Here is a 25,914-nt window from a genome sequence, read left to right as displayed (position 1 = left end):
AACTACTGAGCCTGCACTCTAGAGCCTGTGAGCCACAACTACTGAGCCCACGTGACACAACTACTGAAGCCCATGCGCCTAGAGCCCATGCTCTGCAACAAGAGAAGCCACTGCAATGAGAAGCCGGCGCACCACAATGAAGAGTAGCCCCCACTTGCCCCAAATAGAGAAAGCCCACTCGCAGCAACGAAGACCCAACGCAACCAAAAATTAACTAATTAATTTTAAAAGATAATGAGTATCCAACATTTATTGAATCCTTACTTTGTGCCTCCCACTGTGCTCCATGTTCTATGTGCATTATTCCATGTAAGTTCTTATTTTACAGATAAGAAAATTGGCGGCTGTATTTTATAGATGTGATAACTGAGACTTAGAGAAGGATCAATAACTTGCCCTAGGTCACACAGTAAGTGATGGAACCAGAACTTGAATTCCACTGTCTGGTGCCACATCTCCAGTCTTAATCTTTTAACTTTCATCCAGCGGTTCTCAAATTCTGATGCTAGCATGCATCAAAATTCCCTGGAGGGCTCCTTAAAACACAGATTGCTGGGTCCTATCTTGAGATTCTGATTCAGTAGGTCTGGGGCAGGGCCTGATAATTTACATTTCTAACAAGTGCCCAAGTGATGCTGATGCTGATGCTGCTGGGAGCATAGGACCTGCACTCTGTACTCTACTGCCTCTGGTCCAGAGCAGAAGAGCCTACAGCTGAAATGAAGCACAGGGGGCTTGTGCTTTCCTCATGGCTCAGTGCTCAGGGATCCTGGGGATGTTCTGACCTGCAGGTTTTAGTCACTACCTCTGCCTCTCCAGGAAGACCAGACAACTGACTAGAGACTCCACCCTGGGGGAGTACAAAGTGCATAGACTGTCTTCATAGAATACAATATTTCTGGAAAGAGCTGGACATATCCTGAGTTAGACTCAGTTTCTAACTTAGTCCTGACAGCTATAAAAACCTGCTGCATGTACCATGTGATCTTGGTTCTCCTTTGGAAGTAACCTGAAGATTTAAAATTGAAGCTCTGTATTTGCTGAGCATAGCTACCTGTCAGTTGGGATTTTGATATAACACACACTCAGTCTGAGCCTGAGGAGGGGCTCGATTAGCACCACTTGTGAAGCTGAGGAAAGAGCCATTACCTTGCAAGTTCTCCTCAGAGCTGGTTGTTCACACCTACCTTATAAAGAACACATGTTGCCTACAGTAGACAAAGGCACAGGTTGAACATAACACTTATCCCACCATAACGTTATTTCTCTTTTCACTTTTTCCACCACGTGCCTTGTAGTTTCCTGAGATACAGCTGAGGCCGCTGAGTTTCAAGGCCGCTGAGTTTCAAGGCAGCAGTGAGGTGTTCATTAGTGTAGCTGCACACTAGAATCGCTTGGACAGCTTTGTAAAAATACCAGTGTTGGGGACCCCACCCCAGACCAATTAAATCAGAGTTTCTGCAGATGGGCCCCATTAATATGCATTAAAAACACATTTCCAGGTGATTCTAATGCTAGCCAAGTTTAAGGACCAATGATGATCCAAAAATATAGGCTCTGCTATGGGGCAGACTCCATTTCTAGCTCTGCCACTGAGGAAAAGATGGCCTAACCTCTCTGAGCCTCGATCTCTGCTGTCTGTAAAACCTGGCATAATAATTTAACCCACTGGACTTGTTTCATAGGGCTGTCTGGAGGACTAAATGGGCTGGTGTATGTAATGCATTGTAATGATACAGTGCCTAGTACAGAGCAATCTCTCTCTAGATGGTAGCCAGTAATAAAATTAAGGCATCCCACTTCAGTTTACAGAGCAAGTCCTCAGATTGTGACCCTATGGGAGATGTGGGTGTTGTACCCACTCTTGGTTGGATCTCACAGTTTTTCAATCAGGACTGCTATTACAAGGCAAATGGCTCTGCAGAACATCTATTGTACATCACAGCAAACCTCTCCCATAACAAACTGAGGAAATGATGCGTATTTGAATAAGACAAAAGTAAATGCAAACCAGAAACAAAGTAACATTAATAGTCTAAGAGAGCAGCCCACAAAATACCTCCAGGGAATAATAGACCACTTGGGGTTCTCAGACCACACTTTGAGAACCACCAAAAGAATGCGGGATGCTCTGTGCTATAACTGGTCGCCTCATTAGCAGTTACCCCAGAATTTCCAGAGCATTCAGGGGTCACAATACAAAAAAACCCAGTTCTGTTGCCTAGTGTCTCACTAATTTACACATTTATGTTAACTCTTCACTCTGCAGGCATGTGAGTTTGTGAACCCTTGGGCAGTCACCATCCAGAGACCTCTACAGTTGAAGCAAAAACCTACAGATATTTAAGTGGTAAGATGTAAGGAATGAGATGGATAAGAACAGAATTTCTCAGGCCCTAAGAGACAACAAAGAGGGCCACCTCTTTGTAGGAACCAGCTATAGGGTCTCAGCTCAGTTTCAAGTTCAAGTTGAAAAATCCAGTATTCTATTTCGCCTCCAGAGCCAGACAAAGAATATCCATCTCAACCAATAGCCAACATCATGATAAATGATAAAATAGAAGTTAGTATAATGTAGTTGTTAACAAAATGAACTTTTGGTTTCAGACCTACCTTGGTTTTATTTTATTCTTTTAAAGATTTTCTTTTTTTGATGTGGACCATATTTAAAGTCTTTATTGAATTTGTTACAGTACCGCTTCTGTTTTATGTTTTGATATTTTGGCCGCGAGGCATGTGGGATCTTAGTTCACAACCAGGGATCGAACCTGCACCCCCTGCATTAGGAAGGCAAAGTCTTAACCACTGGACCACCAGGGAAGTCCCCCTACCTGGGTTTTAAATGCCAGCCCAGGGACATACAAGCATGTGACTTTGAGTAAGTTACTTAATCGAAGCCTAACAATGATAGTTCCTACTTTTTAGGGTTGCTATAAGGAATGAATGAGATTAAGTATGTAAAACACCTAGAATGTCATTTGACACATGGTAAGCCCTCAGTAAATGATAGCTCTTTACTAACTTGAAACAAAAGGCAAATACATCCAAATGCCATGATGTGAGTTATGCTGCGGCTGATGTCAGACACTGCCTTGGTGTACAGGGAGAATTTGAGCAGCAGAAGTGCTTAGTAAGAGAAAACACAAATTAACTTGTCAAGTCCTTCCTCTCTCAATAGCAATAGATTCTTTCATAACAATGATTGTTTCCCAGTAGTAACAAGCATTGGCTTTCATGTTTCTTTTTGTGCTCCAAATCATGGTTCCTTGACATGTGGTAAGTGGGCCTCCATTTGTACTCTTGCCCCAGGCCAGGCAAATGTTAGAAGCTGGCCTGTAGCTAACACAGTAAGATGTGAAAAAGAAAGAAAGTATAAATATTGGAAAGGAGACAAAAATCATCATTATTTGCAGCTGATCCAGTTGTCGATGCAGGGAACACCCAAGGGAATCAATGGAAACACTCAGATTTACCAAGAGAGTTCAGAAAAGAGTTCAGCAGAGTGGTTGAATACCAATCAATAGTTTTCCTGTAAGTCAGCAACAATCAGAATATATAATGGAGAAAAAAAATCCATTCATGATGACAAAAAAATAGCATAAAATCCATAGGAATAACTAAAAAAATATATAGGCTCTACACAAAGAAAACAAGGATATTTGTACATCTCTCAGCATCTGGGATTTGAATAAATGGAAACTGATGCCATATTTCTGGATGGGAAAGCTAAATTTTGTAAGATATCAACTTTTAAAATTCATTACATGTTTAATTCAATCCAGTCAAAAATCAAAATTATTTTACCTTGATGAAGTGATTCTAAAGTTCACCTAAAACAATAAATAGGGGAGAATGGCAAATAAATTTTAGAAAAAGAATAATAGTGATGGGAGACTTGGCTTATAAGATATTAACATGTATACATAAGTTATAATATTTAAAACGTAGTACTGTCACAAGAATCAACAAAGAAATCAGTAGGACTGAACAGAAAGCCTTGAGACTCACCTAGAAAAACACAAGAACCTGATATACAATAAAAGAAGCACCACAGACCAATGAGGATAGGGTTAGTCAACAATATTAAATGTAAAAAATGATGAAAGAATAGAACTGCTTTAAGAAAATATAGGCAAATGTTTAATCTTCAGATTGGGAAGATTTTCTAAGCATAAAAGCAATGAAAAAAATCATAAAAGTATGTTATATTTGACTCCATCAAATTTATTGACAAACACAAACTGGAAAAATATTTAAAACATGATCGATGTCATACAGATCTCTTATGAATCAATCAAAAACCACTAACACTCAAAATAGAAATGGCAAAGGACATAAACAGAAGATACACATACTACTAAAAATATATATGAAAAAATGTTCTAACACACAAAAAATCCACAAAATACAAAATTCTAAATAATGAAATTAGTGAAGATGAAAAACGCTCTGATACTCTCAGTGCAGATCTGATGTGGTGATGCATACATATTTCTATGCTGCTGATCAGAGGGTAAATTTTTTTCCTGGAAATCTCTTTAGTAATACGGTATCGAGTCTTTTAAATATTCATATCTTCTAAATGAATTAAAGGAGCAGCAGCAGCAAACTGAGGAACAACACAGGTTTAAGTTGAGTACCCCAACAGGCGGCAGCCCTGCTCTGGACTTGGGGAGCTGCTTCCCTGCTGGCTCAGTTTCCTCATGCACGAAATGGAGAGAATTAATAGTACTAATCTCATAATACACGCAAGTCACTTAGCATAGTATCTGGCATCCTCTAAGTGATGAGTAAATGTTAGCTGTTATTAAATTTGTATACATATGCATATGTATATATGAAAAATTCATAATTTTCACCTATTCACCTTCTAGGAATTTATCTTAAGGAAAAATTCAGGAATTCAGAAAAGACATACAAGGATATGCAGAAGGAAAAACCATGGAAACAACATCAATATCTAGCAATAGGAGAATGGTTAAATGAATTATAGTATATTATAAATGATACTGGAGCATTATACAATCATTTTTAAAAGATTGTGTTTTTGAAGACAGTCTAATGATACAGAAAAATTGCTAACAACTGAAAAAAAAGCAGGGCATAAAACTGACTCTATAGTAGGATTAAATTTCGAAAAATAATTTATATATATTTTGTACATAGGTATTCAAGAAAAAGGTCAATTAAAATATTGACCCATCAAAATATTAAGAATGTTTATCTCTGCACACTGGGATCATGAGTTATTTTTTCCTTGTAATATTTATTATTCAGTATTTTATACATTTTTATAATTAATAGTGTTATTCCCATTATCATGTAATTTGAAAGGAAAATAGCATGTATATATTTTGATCATTTGCTTAAGTATGTGAATGTGCTTCCCTAAGTACTCATTTTACTGCCATATTCAATGTAGGACATTTGGAAAACAAATTATAAAGACAAACATTTCATTTTGGTTTATTCTTTCCAGTCTTTCTTTTATGTATGAAGAAATTTTCTCCTCTCTAACAAATCCTACTCTCTACTATGCAACAAGCCCATTGGGAGCAGGGTCTATGCCTCATCTATCTGTGTATTCCTACAGTGCCTAATTCACTTGTATGCACGTTGTAGTCACTCACTAATTTATAGATTGAATCATAATAAGAAAAGAGTCTGAAATGCTTCCACTATAAGATATAAATGATTGCTAAATCTTAAAGTGTTACCACTCCCCAGGATATTTGCATTTAATTCATCAAATTTTCCCAATCAAGATATATTAGGATCTGGTGCACAACAGGGGTTGTTCTAGGTACTGTAGGGGATATACAAAAGTTGTTCCTCCCTTTTAAATGCTTATAATCTAAACTAGTTGTGGAGTGGATTAGGAAGGCAGAAGAAGCAAAAAGAGAACGGCATCCACTGAGGTATCATTATGTTAGACACTGTGCTAGGCAATTTACTAACATGGAATTCTTACAACAAATCTTTGAGGCAGAATTTTCATTCACATTTTATAAATATGGAAATGGAGGCTCAGATAAATGACTTATCCAAGTTCACAGAGTTAGTGGTAGAGCTGGGATTGAAACCCTGGACCTTCAGGGTCTGATGCCAGACTGTTCTCTCTCTCTTAATGAACACTGCCTCTCAAAAAGGTGTGTGTGTGTCTGTGTGTGTGCGCGTCCGTGTGCACGTGCACACTGTGTAATTGTGAGCACTGTGTAATTACAATGCTCAGCAGTATCAGGTAAGTCCCATATTTACGATGCAAAATATTATACAGAGAGGCAGTAGAGCAATGGATAAGAACCTGGGCTCTGGAAATGACTGCCCAGGTTTAAATTCTGTCTCTCCACTTACTAGCATATACTCTTGGGCAAGTTACTTAACTTCCCTGTGCCTCAGTGTCCCATCCATAAGATAGGAACTCATATCTAGCTCACAGTGTTGCTGTTAAGATGAAATTAGTTAATACGAGTCAAGGGCAGTGTCTAGCACTTAGTAAATGGTCAATAAATATTGGTTACTATCACAGGAAATCAGAGGAGGGAGAAATCATATCCAGCTGGCAGTGGATCAGGGAAGGCAAAGGAGGTGACATTGAAGAAAAGGCTGAATGCTAATGAAGAGTGATAGAGCAGGGAAAGGGAATGTAGGGGAGGTAGGAAATCTCAGGTTGGATGGGACCATGAGTGGATAGGAGATGAGGGGTGGCAGTGGGAATTACTGGAAGATAAACCTCCACAGAGAGGCAGAGGTCAAAATGTGGAGGTCCTTAAATGCCAAATTTAAAATTCTGGAGTTGACCACTGGGCAATGGGAGCCATGAAAGGTTTTGGAGGAAGAGGAAGATAAAGCCTTCTTTGGCAGCAATCAATCTGGACAGCTTTGCAGATTTATCCTCGAGTGTTACCAACTGCAGAAACCACCAACTCTGAGGACTAATGTTTTGACTGAGGGAAAGGAAAAGGGGAAAGAAGGGGAGAGGTTGGAAAAGGGGAGTGAATAATTAAAGGTCCATACAGATAAAAAGCACTCCTGGTGCGAAGTGATAGAACAGTCTTCCTTAATTCCTCATTGCAGAGGCAGCCCAGGGACTGAACTCGAAGCATAACCTACCTTTTCCCCCATTTAAGACTTGAAGTTTCCACCTCAGTTTAGGACTCCCTTTAGTATCCAGACTGTGCTTTTGGCCAGTGCGAAGCAAGCGTAGGGCATTAGGACCCAGCGATTGTTGTAGTGAGAGCGGTTGAATCTCGGTCTCTCAATTTTTCCCTCGAGCTCCCTCCTCTCCCTTTGTCATTCTAGCTGCCTGCTGCCTCCGCAGCGTTCCTCTAGCTCTCTCTGTGCTAAGTGCCTGCGCCTTAGACAGGGTGCGCAAAGCAGCAGTATTAGTCGGGACCTGCCTTGGTGACCCCATGGCATCCCCTAGAACCGTAACCGTCGTGGCACTCTCAGTGGCCCTGGGACTCTTCTTTGTTTTCATGGGGACTATCAAGTTGACCCCCAGGCTCAGCAAGGATGCCTACAGTGAGATGGTAAGTGAAGCAAACGGGTGATGAGGAGCGCACCCCCAAGGGATGGCGAGTACCTCTCCCCTTCTTTCCTTCCCAGTCCACAGTCCCAGCCCTTTCACCCCTACCCCCACCCCGGACCCTCCCTTCTCCCCAACAACTTTGCAGCTGGGAAGGGGCAGCTGGACGAGAGCGATTTCATTTGCGGGCTATGCCGGGAGCAACTGTTTTGGAGCCACTGAATGCCATTTGGGGGAGGGGTTGCCCAGTGAGTATCCCCACCCCCAAGTAAACTGAAGGGCTGAGACCTGCGTAACACCTGTCATTGGCAGGAGCCCTTCCCTCCTTCCAGCACACCCAAAGTCCTGGCAACCAGTCTGCAAGTCTGATTCCTTCCCTTGGAGCTAAGAGTTTAGCAAGCTGGAGAGTTTATTTATCTTGGGGAAGAACAAAAGGCAAGGAGGAAAGAGCTGAGGGCGAATGTGCTACTGAAACAAGCAATTTTTAGGGGTGGGGAAGGTATTCCTCATCCCTGGCGGAGAGCCGATGGTGTTCCCCTAGCCGCCTGGGCGTGTGTCTATATCCTCGAGACAAAGCCGACTTGGCCCAAATAAAGGTCACCGAGAGCCTGCTTCTTACCCTTCTCTCAAGGGAGAGCTGGATGTTTTATTTTGTCTTGTATATGGGCTAATCTGCAAAATCTGCAGTCTGCTTTTCCTCTCCTGTAAAATAGTCCTTAATCCCCACCTTGTCTCCTGTGGATGCCCAGAGCCAGGCCCTCTGAAGGTTTTCCCCTCTGCAGAGTTAGAATCATCAGAAGGTGAATGGCCAAAACATCTCCTCTGCAACCTGGAGGCTGGGCTGATCTCCACAGTTGGGTATGAAGAGGACTTGTTCCTATGCTGTGGAGTACGAGGTGATGGCAGAGGATGTTTCCAGCACTTCCGCTCTCGTTTCTCCCCCTGTCACTTTGCCTCTTCATTTCCTCGCCCCAGCTGAAGAGAACCTGCTTCTCACTGCTTTGGCCAGGCTGCCAGTAATGGGAGGGAGCCCATTAATGGGTTCTCAAGGTCAAGAAGGAAACGAGCTTAGGGGAGGAACAGGAGGGAGAGAGACGAAAGGCAAGAGGGATTCCGCATTAGGGCTAAGGCAAGGAGGAATAGCCCCACACGTTGACAGTTGACGGGAATAAATAGCTCTCCTGGAGCTCACTGCGGAGCCTTCCAGAGCCCCTCAACGTGAGCTGCAAGTGGATGGAGTCTGGCAAATTGTAGACGCTCAGAAATGTTTGCAGGCAGCTCTGGCTTCTGTATCAGGGTTTGAGCTGGTGTTTCCCATGTCTCTCTCACCACAGGATCACCTTGGGGTCGGGGAGGGTGGCTGGGACTCAGGGGCCAAGGTCTAGCCCCAGTTGCAAATCCTAATGTGTTTCTCCTTCCCCCTTTCCCTCCTCCCAGAACATTTGACCAGATGGAATTGAAATCAGGTCAAAATGAGTATCCAAGAAAGCCTGCATTGGGGAGGGGAGGGGAAGTGGGGTAGCAGAAGCCACCAAAGGCAGAGGGAAAGGGTGGAGGGGAATTGCCACTATATTTTTGTCTTGGCAGCAGTGGTTTGGCGTTAGATTATAAATAAATGCATATGCTCTTGCTTTTCTTTCCTTTTCACATATGCATACATTTATGTTTGTGTGTGTGTGCCTTGGGTATATTTAAGCTTTCCCTTGCCTTAGGGACATAGTACCCTTCTTCAGTATACTCCCTGTCTCCCTATATCCTGCTCAGCTGCTTTAGAGGCAGCCCAAGCTGCACCCTAAGAACAGTGTTAGGTTTTGAAGGCAATCCAACTAAGATGGAGTCACCGGGAAGCTTCCTAGCAGCTTGGCAGGAGCTCATGAGGAGAACCAGCCACAAATGGGTTTGCAGTAGGTTTCTTCCTAGGGCGTGGAGCTGTCTATTACAGTTTAATGAAAGGCAGAAGAAATATATGAAGATTCCATATCATACAAAGGAATATATTTAAATAGGTATAATCTAATACAGCAGTACAGAACCATTGTGTGTGTGTGTGTGTGTGTGTGTGTGTGTGTGTGTGTGTGTGTGTATGTACGCACAATTCAGTGCTTCTGTGCTCAGGGGCATCTGGAAGCAATGGAAGAACTATATCTAGCTGGGAGGTAAACTTCACAATAGCATGAAGCTTGAGGAGGATTTTCAGACCGCCGTTTTCCAGGGTCCCCTCCTGCATTGAGCATTGGGCCCCAGGCCTGAGATGGCTTTCTGGCATAGGGCCCACTGCATAGTGCCTGGGCCGGCCCAGCTTTATTGTTGAATCCATAGGGAGTGGGGATAATTCAGTTCTAGTACAAAGAAGTTGCTCAGTTTATATTTGTTGAGTGGCTGGGTGAATGAATGAGTCATTGTAGCATTGTCTTGGCTTGTCACCACCCTTCAGATTTCTCTGGTTGGTTCTTGATGATGCAGTTCAGAAGCCATTTCTTGCCCAACCAGAGATCAGCTGGGATGATTATCTGGGATTTTCTGTTTTGCATTTAGGAGTGATTCCTCTGCATTGATGGAGTTAGTCATGTATTGACTGCAGTGGCTTTTTGTATAAAATCTCAAGGTGTTGTTGTTGCTCTTGTTGTTTATTCTTTAAAACATCTCTGTGAGGTAGATTCATTTTTTAAAGTTATGCTTATTTTACTGATGGATAAACTGAAACAGAGCAAGTTTAATGACTTATCCAAGATCCTATGGTAAGCTGCTGTTGGAGCAGAGATTAGAAACCAAATCTGTGACTCAATATTCCCAGTAGAGGAGTCATTAATGGTTACAACTGCTTTTTTGGATGTCAGAACTTACAACCGACTCTTGAAAATATCTGGCACATTTTTTCTCCTTTTTTGGTACCAGTTTAACTGCCCCAATCCCATATTTTGGGGTTTCATTTTACTTTGAAACCAATTTTTCAAATTTAGAGGGTTTTTTTTTTTTTTTTGCTTTTCTGTCAACTATTTTTTCTTGTTCTAAAGCCATTAGTGTTATGCTTAGGTGTTATCCCCTCCATGGAAAATCACTGCTAAAAACCAGACAGACAAATGACTATGAACTTCTTTCCTGTCTCTACTGGGGAAGCCAGGAAAGGTTAGTGGAAGGAGTACAGACTTTGAGTCATGTAGGTTTGGGTTCAAGACCTGACACTCTTAGTGTCTGTCTCAGTTTCTTCATCTGTAAAATGAGGATAACAACCTACCACAGGAAGTTGTTGTAAATATTAACTGAGATTACATATGGAAGCATCAGGTACAGTGTATGAATATGTTAGGTATTCAAGAAATGCTCTGGGTTGAGGTGATGATAATTGATTCTATTTTATGCAATAGTTTCCTGACTAATTTGAATGGCCAGTTTAAGGGATTGAAATCAGGCATGTAAAAGAGCAAGATGCTATTTCCTTATGCCGTGGTGAACAGACCTCTATGCAGTCAGCTAATATAGAAAACTCCACACTTGCTGCCGGGTAATACACAGTGGATCCCATGCAGAATTTCCAGATGCCTCTCTTGAATAGCCTGTTTGGTATGTGTCACTCCATACCTCCTCCCAATTTAGCAAGTGTCATTATAGAGTACTCTACATCCCACTTGAATTCAACAGGACTGACCACTCCCCTGACTAAATGCCTTCATTAATTCACTTGAAATTGTGAGACTAGCACTTACAAATGCTGCTAAGCAGTTTAACATATGAATGGTTGACTTGCTCTAAATTTGGTATTCAGCTCTTTGTAACAGTGGTTCTCCTGTAAGCACAAAGGGCCACAAATGGAATAGTAAGAAAACACCACAAATCCTGTCACATTGAAGCCAAAGGATTTTGACCCTGAGGAAGAGAGGGCACGTCTCTGACAGGGCAGGTCTCTGCCACTTCTTTGCAACCCCTTATAGGGAACGTTTGTTGTTGATTTGGATGATTTGCTTATTTATAGTTAAATGCCCTTCCATATTTCCCCAGGGTTTGTGTAGCCCTAGGAAAATACTCCAGATAGGTTTGGGCAGTTTATTTAATGTCCATAGGTGATCTTTTATACTTCCAATCACACTATTAATTGCTTTCCAACTACATAATATTTGGAATGATAAGGTAATAATACTAAGATAATAATAATAAGATAGTAATTTACTGATGCTTAGGCTGTTCTCTGAGGTGGTACAGTACACTTATTCCCTCAGAGAGGCAACTAACCCTGAGATGTGAAATGACGTTGCTTAGTTCACACAGCTAGCCATCCTAAGCTAAACTACATTGAAATTTATGCCAGAGAGCTTATAGCCTCTCAATGGCCAACAGCTGTGCTTGTTTCGGAGCGACTTTTGACTGACAGTGGAGGTCAGACCCTTCTCCCCTTAGATGCAATTGGGGAGGGATCCACTTTGGTTAGTAGGACCAGGTTTGCCAGCTTCCTTTTTAGGTGGGCATTATATGACAGTGGAAGGTAGAACTGCTTAAAAGGTGTTTTTCATTCACATGGATATTTGGCAATTAACATGTGATAGTTTATTATTGCATTTAAGAAATGATCTATGATTCACATATGGCTATTTTTTCCTACAGAGATTCAGGGAAATCATACTTGAAACAGTAAATTTTGCAGCACTTATGTAGCCTTTATGATCTAAGATATCAACCAGGCTGAGATTTTTTGTCAAAATATATTTTTGTCAGTGCCCTCTTTTGCTTTCATATAGTTTTTTTCCCTGTAAATTGTATTGAAGTATAACATACATACTGAAATGTGCACCTAAGTGTATACAGCTTGAGGAATTTTCAGAATGCCCCTGTGTAACCAGCACCCGTATCAAGAAGCAGAACATGACCAGCATCCTAGAAACCTCCCTCCTGGCCCCTTCCAATTACTACCTCCCCAAGGGTAAATCCCAACTCCAACAATATAAGTTAGTTTCACCTGTTTTTGAACTTTATATAAATGGAATTATACAGTATGTTAGCCAATTTTTTTTTCTTTTACCTAACTAGCATAAGTGAACTAAAGTAAACCAGTTGTGAGCTGCTTAAGTTTAATGTAATTAATATGAGATCATGGCCCCTGGGGTGTTGTGAAGAATAAATGATAGAAAGAAAAAAGGTATAACTAAAGAAAGGCTCCATATGCTTTTGACTCATGTCTGAATCATATCGTCTCATACTATAAAAACGGACCTGCTTGAATCATTGCTATTATCATTAAAATAATTACTGTGGCTTGCAAACATATGGATTTCTAATTGTATGGTTCATTAAAGATAAAATATGTGTGTGTGGCCCTTGGTTGATGCTATGACATTATGATTCTTTGACCAAATCTCCAAAATGCTCATTTAATTTACAAAAGGGAAACTGAGGTAATAAAATACTTAGTAATTTTCTGCAAGCAATTTAGGGGCAAAACTAAAATTGGAATTTAACTTATCTTAGCCCAAGGATATTGCTAGATGACTGCCTTTGATTAAAGGGATTTGAAACATTTGACTAAACCCTTCTGTCTCCTGCTTCCTTCTCCTATAAGGAAACTATGATTTCAGGGTCTGGGTCATGGCAATGAAAAAGAAACAGACATAACAAAGTGAACTTCCAGAGCCTTTTGGGAGAGTGACTCAGTCAACTCCCTTTATTCTTACTGTCAGAACAATTAAAGTCGTTTGAGATCTAATTACTATAGACTTAAGATACATGACCCTTCTATTGTTGGAATTGAGGTGGCCCAGACCAAGTATTGTTGCTGCTGGCAATAGTAGGATACTTTTGATGTCTCTATCCTACTCCACAGGAGAAAGAATAAAGGGCTTCCTAGACTGTCAAAACCTTATCCAAGCTTAGTCCCATCTCTAACAAGTTAAACATTCCCTGTCTGGAGTCATGGAGAATAGATGCTATCTGTACCTACTCAGCTTTGAACTAAAGATTTGATGAAATGGCTTATCCACATGCAGTTTCCTCTTGAGAAAAGAAGGAAAGAAAGAGGCAACTGCTGCATAAAAATATCTACAGCTGCAGTTTAAGAGGTTAGATAAACAACTGAAAAAGTAATATGGAGTTAGAGCAAATGGAGCAAACAATGATCACTGAAGTCATAGGAACTTGATTGAAAGACCTGGAATTTGGCCTACAGATTTCACTATAGTATAGATAGAAATCTATTCCTAAATGATGGGTGGTTAGCCCTAGGCAAAAAAGGAATGTTTCCAGAAGCCATTCTGTCAGCATCTGGAAATCTTGGCTCTGCACTGACTGTAAGAAGCTCATCCTGCTTCCTGTGTTCATTATGTCAGAAGGTTACACTTAGGATTTAGGAACTGCCTCTTGGAGAGCTTTGTGTTGCTAATTTAAAAAGGTCCTAGCTTAAAAGTGTTAAGGAAAACTCTTGCTTCTAGATTTCTTTCCCTTATGTCCCCCTGCTACCATCACCAGAGTGTTGAGGGAGAGAGAGTGGGCAGGTGGCATCTAGGTTAATAGTGAGAGGAAACTACCAGATGCCCTAATCCTCGGCTCAGCTGTGCTCCACATGGGTCTAGCTCAGTTCAGCCCAGGGTTTTACCCTGCCTACTGGTCAACCTCTCTCCTAATTTCTCTCTGAAAAGCCCTGATTTAACCTAAAATGGGAAGAGGGAGGAAGAACGACTGATACTTTGTGTTTCACTATATGCTCAGGAACAGGTTAGGGACTAGAGGTGAATAAAGGTAAATAAAGACAGGATCTGACAGGGCTAGGATTAGGAAGAGGTGTGAGGCAGTGTTGTGCAAGTGCAGAATCAGATCCTGCCTCTATTTAAAGTTGTGATATTTTATTTGTTGTGAATATTATTTACCTTAATGAGTGTTTTGGTGCCTTCTTAAATTTTGCACTCAGGGGACATAGGCTTGCTTCATCTTAGTCCCAGCCCTGCTCAGGAAAATGAGGCTCAGAGAGGGCAAATAATTTGCCCAGGGACACCAACTAGAAAAATGACAGAGATGGGATTTGAAGCCAAGCCTGTTTGAATCCAAATCCATTCTTCTTTTTACTAAACCACTGGTCTTGAAACAGTACTCATAAAGGACTATCTTGTGCTACTCATGATAATTAATCCATGAAATAAAGGTGCATTCACTAGAGAAATGACTTAACATTTGTTCCAAACTAGAGTGTGTGAACACTATTCTAAGCACCAGATGCTCCTGACAGGTCAAGTTGGCTTTTTGCCTGATACTTGTAATACTTGTCTTGCATCTGGTGCTTTTGACTATTCTCTTCTTAAAATTTTTGGCCCCTATGACCCCATCTCTCCTGGTTTTCCTCCTACTTTTCTGACCACATTTGCTTCTGTCTATTTTGTGGATTCTCTTCCTCCTCCCATTTTTAAAATGTCTGTCACACATTTTCCCACTGTATACATTCTACCTGGCATACTGATAACTGTCAATTCTGTATCTTTACCCCAGACCTCTATTATTGAGCTGCCTACCAGACATCTCCACTTAGGTGTCTTAGAGATACTTCAACTAAAAAACTCCAAATTGAGTTCCTCATTCCTTCCTGCCCCATCCCCCTCTTCTTCTGGATGCATTCTTGACTTCTCTGTTTCCCTCAGTGTCGACATCCAATGAAGTGTCAATTCCTGTTGATTGTGCATTCAAAGTATCCTTGAGTCTCTCCCCTTCCCTCTATCCTTACTGTCATTACTCTAGTCCAGTTCTCTCACCTGATCTCCTCGATTCCAGGCATACCCCTTCCAATCCATCCTCCATGCTACTTCAAGAGGGACCTTCCTTAAAAGCAAATTATGTTGTTCCCCTGGCTTATAGGATAAAGTCCAGCTCCACAATGTAACACTCCATGATCTGATTCATATCTGTCTTCTCTGTCTCATGTCTCAACCTTTCCCCCTTCCTCTCCCAACCTATGCTGAGCTGGGGCAGTGTTCGAAACATGCCAGTCTATTTTGTGCTTCAGGGCCTTTGCTCATCCAGCTTCTTCTGCCCTCGATGCCCTTCCCTTATTGATCTTGCAAACATCTGCTCTTCTTCTAAGATTCCACTCTAGCTTTTCTCAGTCCCCATCTAGGGAGATTTGACCACTCTGCTGTGCCTCCACTGTACCTACTACATAGTTTATTTCAGCACCCATAACACTTTATTGCACTTAATATATTTCCATAACTTTTCTTCTCATAAACTCAAACTTCAGGAAGGCAGGGCTTTTGCATGATTGATGTCTGTATCTGGAGTACCGAGTACAATGCCTAGCACAGGAGGCACTTAATAAATATTGAATGAATTAATGGATACTTCATGAAAACAAATTAGTGGGCAAAACCAGAAAGACACTTGATAAAAATCTCATCAATTTACTACAAAATGAGGATTGGGTCAATCTGAATAGTGAAAAATATGATTATCTATTACTCTAAGGTCAGTATAATTCTATTACTTTGTATTATATCCAGTGCCTCCCTTCTCTGTTCCATGATATCTGCCTTTGGGCTACAATTAGACCTTATACAGTACTCTATTATATACCACTAACCATGCTGCTTTATAATGTTGTTTATGCATCTGTTTCCCCCCACTACAGTGAGAGCTTCTTGACCCTATCATATTCATCTCTGTATCTCCATCACATAATCCATAATAGGTATTCAATAAATGTTTATTGAATTAAAATTAATGAACTTGAACCAGGCTAATCAAAGTAGTGTCTTGTAAAATCCTAGGGATTTATCTCAATGACCATAAGAACGATTTTTGTCTTACCATATTTTAAAGATATATAAGGGGCTCACATTTGCATACATTTAAATTTTTCTGTTTGCTTAGCACACACTTTTTTATTTTTACAGATTCCACAAATGTAAACTCCAACTCAGCTCTTTTTTGAATTAACACAGATTCCAAATTAGGGAAGTCCAAATTAGTAAGGCTTTACCACCTAGTCTCATTTTTGTTGGTATTCATATGCATCTGGGTTTGGACAAGGTAGGCACTAGAAAATGTGGATATGGCTAATCAGTACCAGTTTTTATGGGCCCAGTGAATTTTCTTTTAAATTCTTAATGTTGTTTATGATCAGAAAATTTTCTTTAAATAAAAGGTGCTTCCACTGCAGGGGGCATGGGTTTGATCCCTGATTGGGGAACTAAGATCCCACATCCCACCCACATGGCATGGCCCCCCCACCCCAAATTTTTTTTTAAAATTATAAAGCCAAATTCTCTTACCTTTGGTGCTGTTACTAAGGTTTAAATCACTGGGATCTCAGCAGATTGCTTGCTTTTTTCCTTAATTACAAGGCTTTTATTTAGGGGGCACAGTAAAAAAAGAATATAACACCCTTGGCTGGTGTGGAAAGGGAATGGTGGGGAAGAAGGACCTTGCTTGTGTTTTCTTCATTCTAATGTTAAAATCATGGTTAATGCAGCGATTTCCTTATGGTATTCCACTCTAGAAACGTGCTTACAAGAGCTATGTCCGAGCCCTCCCTCTGCTGAAGAAAATGGGGATCAATTCCATTCTCCTCCGCAAAAGCATTGGTGCTCTTGAGGTGGCCTGTGGCATTGTCATGACCCTTGTGCCTGGGCGTCCCAAAGATGTGGCCAACTTCTTCCTACTTTTGCTGGTGTTGGCTGTGCTCTTCTTCCACCAGCTAGTCGGTGATCCTCTCAAACGCTACGCCCATGCCCTGGTGTTCGGCATCCTGCTCACCTGCCGCCTACTGATTGCCCGAAAGCCCGAAGACCGGTCCTCTGAGAAGAAATCCTCACTGCCAGGGAATGCGGGGAGTACCGGCAATGTGGGAAATACCGAGGAACAGCCGTCCTTATATGAGAAGGCCCCTCAGGGCAAAATGAAATTGTCGTAGGAAAGCGGAAGTGCAAAAAAAGTGGACCTTCCAGGCAGTTGCCTCCATGACACCCAGGAAGATGTCAGTGTGTGTTTTTCATTTGATTTATTTATCTTGGGGGAAAAGGGACAAATATAACCTGCAAATTAATGGCCCTATTGGCTTGTGTACACCTATACCCTAAAATGACCTCCCCACATAGATGTATGTGCACCACCTTTAATCACTCTGGGGCAACTCTCACATCTTGCTGCATGTACATGTATATGGCTAACTATTGAAGTGTATTTGTGAGATGGACTCCAGCAAGCATGTGACTGTGAGATTAAGTGTGGGAAAATGTTACTTACTGTGTGTGTGTTTGCGTGTTTGCACACACCTGCGAAGGAGAAGGCTCTGATCTTGAACTAATCCTGCATAGGTATCCTTCCCTTTATAGACTGATTCTAGTGAAGGCAGAATAAAATAAATCTCCTATAAAGAGAATCCTACTTACTTCTTGGTATAAAACAAACTATGTATTCCCATGGGATGGGGGAATCCCTCACTAGATTAAGCTGAAAACTTAAACCTACCACTTTAGGAAAATTTTTCTTCAATTTGAGACACTGAGTTACATGTAAAATGAATTAACTTCTACTTTAACAGTTGCTTAAATTGTAAATACTCCATACTGAGTTTAATTAAAATAAGAGAAACGTGCAGTCAATAGATAATCTAATTCTTTACGTGATAAAATTGGAAGTTTCACCTTGCCTTTGTCGGAGCCCAACCTACTAAGCTCCTTTACTCACACTTAGAAACTGAAAACAGTAAAGTTTATATCGGATATCTTTTTTTGGATTTTCTTAAGCCAAAAGCTGCCTCACTTCCACTGTTCTCAGCAGCTAACCAGGATTTGGCAGCTGCTCCACTGTTGCGGCTGAGGGAGCAAGGATTAGTCCCGTTAGAAGTCTGTGAATCTCAAACTAGCTGTTCTCTTAAATCATCTGAAATTTGACAGAGGAGCCGTATCCAGTGTTTTGCTGCCAAACAGATTCACTATTCCTATTGAATTTTCACTGAGCTTTGCTAGTGTAAGCAGAGATCCAAGTTACCCCCACAGCTGTCTCCTCTACACCTCTTTATCATTCCAGTGAGTGGAGTTTAGCTGGGGGAAGGACATTTGATATAGGTTAGTTGGATTGAGCAGTATGAAAATTTGCTTTCTTCATTACATACTGCTGCTTCTCCTTGTTAGATGTGCTTTGATGGTTTTAATATTATTGTGCCAGGGATGGGGAAAGGGGTGGGAGTGTTGTGTGTGTGGGGAGTACAAATTATTGTATTTTCTTCGATATCATTGTTCTTGTTGATTGATACCTCTCTGTCTTATTTCTCTCATTCTTTCAAAATAAAATTTTTTGAAGTTTGGAGGAAATGGTCTGGACAAATAATGAAAATCTGGAAAGAAAGGGTCATGTCATGAGATTCAGGTTGTCTTAATTTTGAGTGGATGAGGGAGGAGAATAAAGAGAAGGGGGAGTACAATAACTTAATATACTAATGAGGTTACTAACTTTCCAATCTCATTTAAGTTTCCTCACACTTCTGTGATGTCAGCACATAAGACAGAAAGCCACAAAATTAGTTCTCAATACAGTTCCCAGGTTTGGGGAATTCTGCTTTATTAGGTGATGCCAAGGGAAGGTAGAAGAATGATTTCAGAAATAATTGCAGGTATATTAAATAAAGATGAACCAGTGTCTCTCACTATATATGCATCCACAAACTGGCACAAATTCCAGTGCCACAGACTTGTCACATTAGGCAAGTTATTTTACCACTCAGGGCCCCAATTTCATTTACAAAAATAGGGATTGAAGGCTTAAAATTCTTTCCAGTTTACATTTGAGTATGAAATGATTATGAAAAAATGACTCGAGAAATTTTCAGTTTTACTAGATACGGAAGATCAGCTATCACAGAAAATATTGAACACTCAGTTCTCATGCATGATTAAATATGATTTCTTGAAAGTACTTTGAAAACAATGTGATGTGGTAAATAATCATTTTTTGCTGTAGTCTTTCCCAAATACATCAACTTAGTCTGATTCTTCATCTCTCCCCAATATTGCAAAGTTTCCTCCCACACTTTTGCCTATAGTTTATGGGTATATTTTGGCCTCATAAAATCAATGAGAATCATTAAATTTTTATCTTTCCTCTCCAGTTCCTACTCTAGTAAGAGACTAAGCTAGGGACTAAGTTCAGGTCTCAGACTAAGCCCTTGCTGCTGTTTTAGCCAGTTTCTTTAAGGTCCATCGATTCCTCAAAGTTAGGAATCTTTACCTGTTGACTGGCCGGCTACCTACAAGATGCCACATCTGGCTCAGGACGTACGTTTCCAGCATACTCTAGAAGGTATGCGTGCCCATCCTCGGTAAAAGGAGGGCAAATTCAGCCGCCGTCCTTTCCTCCCACCTCCTAGCGACAGCTTCAGAGGTGTCAGAGCCTTTAACATAATTCTCTTGCCCAACATAGGAGAAGCAGCCTTTATTGAGAAGTTTGCAGTTTCATATTTTCCTACAGATTCAAAGTCCCGACATTTGGGGTCAATCTGAGCAAATGGATCACTGTAATTGGTCTTGTTAAACTCAAGAACCGAGAGACTAATTGTTCCGTTTTAGCCACAGTGACGAATGGGAACAATATTAGAACAGTGGGAACATCAGCCAAACGGCTGATTTCAGCCGCTAGCCGGGCGCCCCCGGCCCTGGCGGGTGTGGCCTGCGGCTCTGCGGAATTGCATTTGCGTCAGCGTGGGCGCGCGCGCCGCCTCGCGCCATTTAGCTGTGACCCAACCAATCAGGCTTCAGCAGAGCGCGCGGCTCCGCCCCGAAGCCCCATGCGTTGCCGCGGAAGCGCATGCGCGGGGTGGATCCGGCTCATTTGAATCCGGGAGGTGACGTCTGGACTCCAAGAGGCTTTGGGACTGAGGAGTATTTTAGGTGAGGTACTTTTAAATACCGGGCAAGGTGGGAGCCCCGAGGCCGAAGGGAATCAATCTCCTGACTTCTGAGCAAGACTGTCTTACAAGGTGTCGGGTTTTCCCCCAGACCGGGAATCTGCCCAGTGGGTCAGTTGTCGCGGCCAAGTTCGCTCCCTGCTGGGGCAGGCTGTGAAAGGGGGTCCTTGGGGAGCGATGGGACGGTTCCACCGGAAAGGGCCAGAAGCTGCTCGCCCGCCCTTCTTTCGTAGGACCCGAGGAAACAACTCGGAATCTGGAACCTCTCGGTGGGTTAGACATACATATTGTTCTTCTGCTCCAGCCTCATCTGTTCTAGGGAGGTGGGGTTGAGTGTCATTATGACCATTCCCTTAGTTTTTCCTATTTGAAGCCCAAAACTTAGAAGTCATTCTGGCTTCCTCTCTTTCTTTTTCCCTACATCCAATTCCTTTATTACGGCCTTGCCCAGTCTCCTTCCAAAACATTTCACGAATACAATCATTTTCTACCTCTCCTACCATTTACACCTTAGGCCAGGTTCAGATTGCAGTCATATCTCTTCTGGACTTTTGCTAGACCCTTTAAATTGTCTATTTCCACTCCTGCACCCCTAACATTCTATTCTCCGCACTGCAGCTAAAATGATCTTAAAACATAAATCAGATGGTATCATTCCCCTCTGTAACAGTCTTGCCTTCCCCCATAGTTGCCTATGACACTTAAAAACCAAATTCCTTGTTCTTGCTTACAAGCCCCAGTATAGCAGTCCCTGTCTGCCCTTTTGACTTCGTCTCCCACTACTCTGTACCTCTTTCATGCCACTACCCCACCGACCCTCGCCTCTTACTGGTGTTGTTGCTGTTTCTTTAACACACAGAGCTCTTGCTTTAAGGTCTTAGCATGTCTTGTTCTTTCCTCTCCATGAATTACTCTTCCACCAGCTCTTAACATGGTTGGTTCCTCCTGGCATTCAAATCTCAGCTTAAAGGTCACATCAGAGAGGTGTTACCTGAACACTTATTCCAAAGTAGCTTCTCACCCCCACCTCTTTTCTATGACATCACTGTATATTACGTTCACTATTAGTTATTTACTTATTTGTTGACTCTCACAACTCCTCTTCACTCCACCCCCATAAGTTTCATGAGAGCACAGACCTTGACTGTTTTGTTATTTTATCCCTGGTGAGTACAATTGTGCATGGCATATATTGGAGATGATGCTCAGTAATTATTTGTGAATTATCGGGGCATGTTTCTGTTCTGAGAATCCTTAGTTTGGCCACCAGTTTGTCTTTAACTTAGCACTGACAAAGCAGGCAGCATTCAAGATTAAAAGCAAAATCAAGGCAGGGTGGAGAAAAATAGGAGCGGAGAAAGTGACATTGAGTTCATGAGATGGATTAGTTTTGGACTCACTTATGTGATATAGTCCTTTTACGATAATTTGTTATGTTGCCTGTACTCTTACTGTTTTTTTCCCCTCACAAGGCGAGCTAGTGAATGTTACCTTGGAGAGTTGTTTTTGTTCCTATTTAGGTCAAGGGCTTTTTGAGAAAGTTAACCTATATATTTTGTTGCCTGGATTGCTGTCAGTTTTTTTTTTTTTTATTGTGTACTTGTATGCTAGGTCCTCTGTACTAAATGTGGGAATACCGGCATGTGTGATCCCTGTCTTTGTGGAGTTAAAAGGGAGGGACAGTTTGGCTGGTTAATGGTAACATGACACTTGTTTCTGTATAGAACACGTGCAGTAATGTCACTTCAAAGGAAAGTTCAGAACTCTCAGGCACAAAAGAGGACTTCACAAGGTAGTAATAGCTATCAGACTAGACTCTCGGCCTGGAAAGTAAAAGAGGACCTAAGTGACTCAAAGAGCATCTCGAAACATGGACAAAACAATCCAGTGGAAGATTATGAACATGCTGATGATCAAGCAGAAGGCGCTCTGCAAATAGCACTGACATACTTTGAGAAAGGTAAGACAGATTGTTTTCCTTATGTTGAGTCCTATTCCTGTAAAAATATTCAGACTTTTTTTCTTAAGGATTTTTTTTTTTTTGTGTGTGTGTGTGGTACGCGGACCTCTCACTGTTGTGGCCTCTCCTGTTGCGGAGCACAGGCTCAGTGGCCATGGCTCATGGGCCAAGCCGCTCCGCGGCATGTGGGATCTTCCTGGACCGGGGCACGAACCCATGTCCCCTGCATCGGCAGGCGGACTCTCAACCACTGCGCCACCAGGGAAGCCCAGGGATTTTTAAAGGAAAGCATATTTTTGCTCATTCGTGATTTTTGTTTATTTAATGGACATTTATTGAGCACTTACTACATATCAGTATGCTGGGTACTAGGGATATAGCAACAAAGCATGTTCCTGGCAGAGTGGTTTCCAAACTGTTGCACATTGGGATTTCCCAAGAATCTTTAAAACCCACTGGTACCTGGCATCCACTCTTAGACTTTCTGATTTTATTGGTATGGGATACAAACTGGACATTGGGATTTTTTAATGGCTCCTTAGGTGATTCCAATGTGCAGCAAAGTTTGGGAATCACTGCCCTAGTTTTTGAAACAGCTTAGTCTAAGTTCAGTGCTTTTAGTTAGTTTAGAGCAGAGAAGCCAGGGCAGGATTCAGTTTTCCTGATTTGCTGTGAAGTATTCTAGGGTTTTAAAGGCTTTGAAGGGTTTTTAGGAAGACATCTTTTACGTAAAGCTATTCCTTTGAAGAATCCTAATTGTAACTGTTGAGGCTGAGGAGTGAGAGTTTTAAAATCCTCACTATTTAATATTGTTCCTCTTCCAGGTCCCATTAAAACTTCACAGAGTAAAGGTAAAACCTTGGAGAAACACTTGAAAGCTGTGGAAAATGTGGCATGGAAGAATGGGTTAGCTCCAGAAGGAATCGACATTCTATTAAATGTGACACTGAGTGGCAAATTTGGTATGTCAAGGGGATAAATTTTTCAGTTTGCTATTTGTTTTGCCTTTCAGACTTTGAACTAGATTGTTGATTGGAATCAGCTGCAGTTAAAGAACTATATATTTTTCCTATTCTCTTCATAAAACCAATCTCATAAGATTATATCAATAAAATGGGCCTTTCTTGTGTTCAGACTACCTTATGAACTAAAAGTTTCTATGTGCATATGCTGAAAATGGCTAATTATCACATATCTTTACAAATAAAATGGATTCTTGTCACCAAATACATGGGAGCCATTTTTAGTATCTCTCTTAGGAAGGATAGATAATAATTTAAATAGTGTTTCTGGAAGGCACATTAAGAGATCACTTGGTCTATTTTATTGCCTTTAGGTTCACTTATCTATGGCAAGTCCCTGTTGATACTGTCTCCATTCCAGTGTCTGTGGCCTTAATAGTCAAAATGCTTTTTCTTTTGTGCCAATGCTTCCTTTTCTGTTCTAAGTTCATTTGTAATGGCAATAGGGGGAGATTCTTAGAAAGAAATAGTATCTGTCTGTTATTCTTTTTACTTGAGAAGAACCTTTAAACCTACCCTCACCCAAATTTAGACTTAGAGAGTATTTTAGCCCTTGAACATTCTCATTTTAAAGGTGAGGAAACTGAAGCCCAGAGTGGTTAAAGAGACTTGCTTAATCTCAGAGCTAGAACTGGGGAACTCAGATCTCCTAACTCCCCTTCTAGTGTTTATGCTGCACCACACTGCTACTGGGTTTTCTCCCTTTTTAAAAATTAAGACAACTATCAAAATTGGATACTTTATATACCATTTTCTAGCCCTTGCATATTGGGTTCCTTTGTGCATACCCTATCATGTTTGCAGTTGTGTGTGTGTGTGTATGTGTGTCTGAGAGAGAGAGACAACACATTACTAGCTGAATTCAGTATATGACTTCCAGGAATTTTAGTTTTCTATATTTAAAAATTTATTTATTTATTTATTTTTGTCTGCGTTGGGTCTTTGTTGCTGCGTGCAGGCTTTTCTCTAGTTGCGGTGCACGGGCTTCTCATTGCAGTGGCTTCTCATTGCAGAGCACGGGCTCTAGGCACATGGGCTTCAGTAGTTGTGGCATGCGGGCTCAGTAGTTGTGGCTCATGGGCTCTAGAGCACAGGCTCAGTAGTTGTGGTGCATGGGCTTCGTTGCTCCGCAGCATGTGGGATCTTCCCAGACCGGGGCTCAAACCCTGTCCCCTGCATTGGCAGGCGGGTTCTTAACCACTTCGCCACCAGGGAAGTCCCTAGTTCTCTATTTTTACCTGATTAGTTCTCTTTGTTTTCCTACAAAGTTAAATTTGACCTAATAAAATTGGTCTTCTTCTAAGTGGTTTCAGATTGGTTTTGACAAATTTCTAGGAATTCATATTTAACTAATCAGTGTCTATCGAGAACAATTCTATCTATCCCTTCTCCCCTTAAAACATGTATAGAATGTACAGATGTTTTCTATTTTGGAATTTCTCTTTTTTTTTGATATCTCAGAAATTAACGTTTAGAAGGTTTTCGTGATGTTTGCCAGGTCTTGTTGCAAATGCATGCATGTTTCAAAATGCATGCCTCAGACTTAGAAACTTGTATGTAACAATTTAAAAAATAATCTCTGGCTTTCTAGTCTAATTTTGTTTTTCTGTTAAGCTGGAATTTGGTGACATTATATGTAGCCTCATTAATTGCTTTTCTCCTTTTAGTTATTTCTGTGATATCCACCATCACTACCAGATCTTTATGTGTAGCTCTTTTGCTAAGTTGAAATATATATTGAGGGTCAGGTGTGCTAGAAATGTCATAATTAGGTACAAAGGGACTTTGGACTCTTTAGTAATTGAAAAGTCACTGAGAAGTAAGAATAGAGTCTATATTGAATTCTCCCTTTGAATTTGGTACATGTGTAAAGTGTTAGCGGTCAGACTGTTGTAAACTTTACAAGGGTTGGGGGATGGGAGTAGGGGAGAAGAGAGGAGTAAAAACAAGATACCATGAGACTGGAAAGCACAGATTTTTATTCTTGTGATTCATTACCTGCCATCACTGCTTCCTTTCTTCTTCACAGAATGATGGGGTAGGAATTGATGAGATATATTGTTGAAGTTATGTAGGATATATAAATCTAGAGATCTGATGTACAGCATGATGACTATAGTTAGTAATATTGTATAGAATACTGGAAATTTGCAAGAGAATAGATTTCATGTGCTCTTACCACACACAAAGAATGGTAACTATGTGAGAAGATAAAATGTTAATTAGCTTGACTGTAGTAGTCATTTTATTATATATAGATATATAGTATCTGCCCGGTGTTGGTTCCAGGACCCCCTGCAGATACCCAAATCCTAGGATGCTCAAATCCCTTGATAAAATGGCATAATATTTGCATATAACCTACACACATCCTCCTGTATACTTTAAATCATCTCTAGATTACTTATAATACCTAATACAATGTGAACACTATGTGAATAGTTGTAAATACAATGTAAATGCCATGTAAATAGTTGTCTTGTATGGCTAATTCAAGTTTTGCATTTTGAAACTTTCTGGAATTTTTTTTAAACGA

At 41.0% G+C, this 25,914-nt stretch overlaps 2 protein-coding genes across 3 annotated transcripts in view; both read left to right on the top strand.

The window, feature by feature from the left end:
- The first annotated feature begins 7,299 nt into the window (after nt 1-7,299).
- On the top strand, nt 7,300-18,795 carry TMEM35A (transmembrane protein 35A). The gene is made up of 2 exons (XM_059051079.2): nt 7,300-7,532; nt 16,992-18,795. Exons 1-2 carry the CDS (start codon nt 7,413-7,415, stop codon nt 17,403-17,405), a joined length of 534 nt encoding a protein of 177 aa, XP_058907062.1. The 5' UTR covers nt 7,300-7,412; the 3' UTR covers nt 17,406-18,795.
- Nucleotides 18,796-20,294: 1,499 nt separating this feature from the next.
- CENPI (centromere protein I) overlaps nt 20,295-25,914 on the top strand; it is a 44,333-nt gene continuing 38,713 nt past the window's right edge. The window contains exons 1-3 of one of the 2 annotated variants that reach the window (XM_059051034.2): nt 20,295-20,379; nt 22,121-22,356; nt 23,181-23,318. In XM_059051034.2, coding sequence (XP_058907017.2) covers nt 20,297-20,379; nt 22,121-22,356; nt 23,181-23,318 — 457 coding nt within the window. In that variant the 5' untranslated portion in view covers nt 20,295-20,296. Of the gene's footprint in view, nt 20,666-22,120; nt 22,357-23,180; nt 23,319-25,914 lie in introns of both variants that reach the window. The other variant, XM_059051033.2, reaches the window with a different exon arrangement.

Source organism: Kogia breviceps, chromosome X, assembly GCF_026419965.1.
Source record: "Kogia breviceps isolate mKogBre1 chromosome X, mKogBre1 haplotype 1, whole genome shotgun sequence".
NCBI lineage: Eukaryota > Metazoa > Chordata > Mammalia > Artiodactyla > Physeteridae > Kogia > Kogia breviceps.
The sequence above is the reverse complement of the archived record's forward strand: the minus strand, read 5'-3'. Positions and strand labels throughout refer to the sequence as shown.

Excerpts from the sequence above, each read along its gene's own strand:
- TMEM35A (XM_059051079.2), top strand. The coding sequence starts at position 7,413 with ATGGCATCCCCTAGAACCGTAACCGTCGTGGCACTCTCAGTGGCCCTG. Across the intron at positions 7,533-16,991 it reads AGGATGCCTACAGTGAGATG|AAACGTGCTTACAAGAGCTA; the intron begins GTAAGTGAAGCA and ends ATTCCACTCTAG.